Genomic DNA, 1,713 nt, shown 5'->3' on the forward strand with positions numbered 1-1,713 from the left:
AAACACCCGTTTCAAGAAAGGTGTAAAAAATCACGACCTGTACCTCTACAGGATTTAACCCTAACTTCATTAAAACTCTTGAGCCTTAACAATCAAACAATTACAAGGCTTCTTGTAACTTAGGAATTACAACTTCTAATTTCTATCACTACAAAAATACAAATCTCACCCAAGATAAGTGTTTCCAAATCTTCGAGTTCCCCAACTTGAAGAAAAATACTTCTATCTCAGTTTATAGATCACTGAGTACAAGAACTATGGCACGTTACAGTTAAAAGAACCTACCTATTACAACTGATCTATGACTTAAGAAGTATAGATTAGGTTCTCCTTCAACTGGACGAACTTGTTTGTTTGATTGTTGACTATCTCTTTGTGCACGCCGTGCTTTGATCTTTTCCCTTGTATTTATAGCAACCCTGATTGAAACCTTCAGTTGATCTCCTTTCCTTACTTGAATTGGATTGCCTTTTCTGTCTTTTAATTTATGCCGCCTTTCCTTGTTTCCTAGTTTGAATTGGACTGCCTTGATGTCCTTCCTATCTTGACTTGGATTGCCTTCACTCTTTTGGATTTGAACTTGTTTCATCCTGTCCGCCTTGTAGGATATTCATGCTAATCAGTCGACAGTAGTAGATTCACTTGTGGGGACTATGTTGCATAGAATTTGTTGTGGAACCTGTTTCATTCACCGTGTTCATCATCAAAACTTCATTTTTATTTTCCTAGTAGAGGCTCTAAGGTTGCACCCTCCAACTCCCTTAATGCATCCACACAAGGCGAGCGCCAGTGTCAACAGCGGCGGATCCAGAATTTTAAACTTGTGGGTTCCCAAGGGCTCCTTTACTGCCACTAAGCTATCCCTTGGTTTAGTTATGGGTTCCCACCTATTAATATTTATCTTTTGACGATTTTTCTATGTAATTTTAAGCCTTACGGTAGAGGGTGTGTGTTCCCGGGAACCCACACCTTCTACTCTACATCCACCACTGAGTGTCAAAATCGGTGGTTATGACATTCCTAAAGAATCCATCGTTTACGTGAATGTTTGGGTTGTTGCTCGTGATCCAGCAGTGTGGAAGGACCCGTTGGAGTTCAGACCAGAACGCTTCCTCGAGGAAGATGTTGACATGAAAGGACATGACTATCGGCTACTTTCTTTTGGTGCAGGGAGGCGGATTTGCCCTGGTGCACAACTTGCTATCAACTTGGTCACCTCTATGTGGGGTCATTTGTTGCATCACTTTACGTGGTCTCCTTCCGCGGGTGTTAACCCAGAGGATATCGACTTGACAGAGAGCCCCGGAACAGTTACTTACATGAAAAATCCAATACAAGCTATCCCAACTCCAAGATTGCCTGCACATTTGTATGAACGTGTGCCAGTGGATATGTAACAATCTTGTTCTTTTCATTTTGGGGCATTTAATGTTTGTTTAAAATTCATATCAGAAGCTCTTATTTTCATGTAATGAGTAGAAGACAGTGAATGAAATAGTGCTGTTTAATTTCCTTGATAAATGCATTTATATTTTCGGATAAATATCACCTTGTTATCCTTCGAGTGTTGAATCCTCTTTGACTTCTTTCGTTCTGTTAGTTTATTCCATCATATTTTGCGTCGTTTCTCTTAGACATCCTAATTTTTAGCTTGTTTCAACATACACTAAGCAAGTTGACAAGCAAATATATTACCAGGGCTCTCTACATTCC

At 39.8% G+C, this 1,713-nt stretch overlaps 1 protein-coding gene across 1 annotated transcript; it reads left to right on the top strand.

Annotated features, from left to right (window-relative positions):
• The first annotated feature begins 764 nt into the window (after positions 1 to 764).
• On the top strand, positions 765 to 1,397 carry LOC124887889 (cytochrome P450 98A2-like). Its single transcript, XM_047397815.1, has 2 exons — positions 765 to 823; positions 932 to 1,397. Exons 1-2 carry the CDS (start codon positions 765 to 767, stop codon positions 1,395 to 1,397), a joined length of 525 nt encoding a protein of 174 aa, XP_047253771.1.
• Positions 1,398 to 1,713: the final 316 nt, after the last annotated feature.

Source organism: Capsicum annuum, chromosome 10 (assembly GCF_002878395.1).
Source record: "Capsicum annuum cultivar UCD-10X-F1 chromosome 10, UCD10Xv1.1, whole genome shotgun sequence".
Classification (NCBI taxonomy): Eukaryota; Viridiplantae; Streptophyta; class Magnoliopsida; order Solanales; family Solanaceae; genus Capsicum; species Capsicum annuum.

Coding starts and splice junctions, on each gene's coding strand:
- LOC124887889 (XM_047397815.1), top strand. CDS start 765: ATGCATCCACACAAGGCGAGCGCCAGTGTCAACAGCGGCGGATCCAGA. Junction 824..931: donor GGATCCAGAATTTTAAACTT/GTGGGTTCCCAA, acceptor TGTAATTTTAAG/CCTTACGGTAGAGGGTGTGT.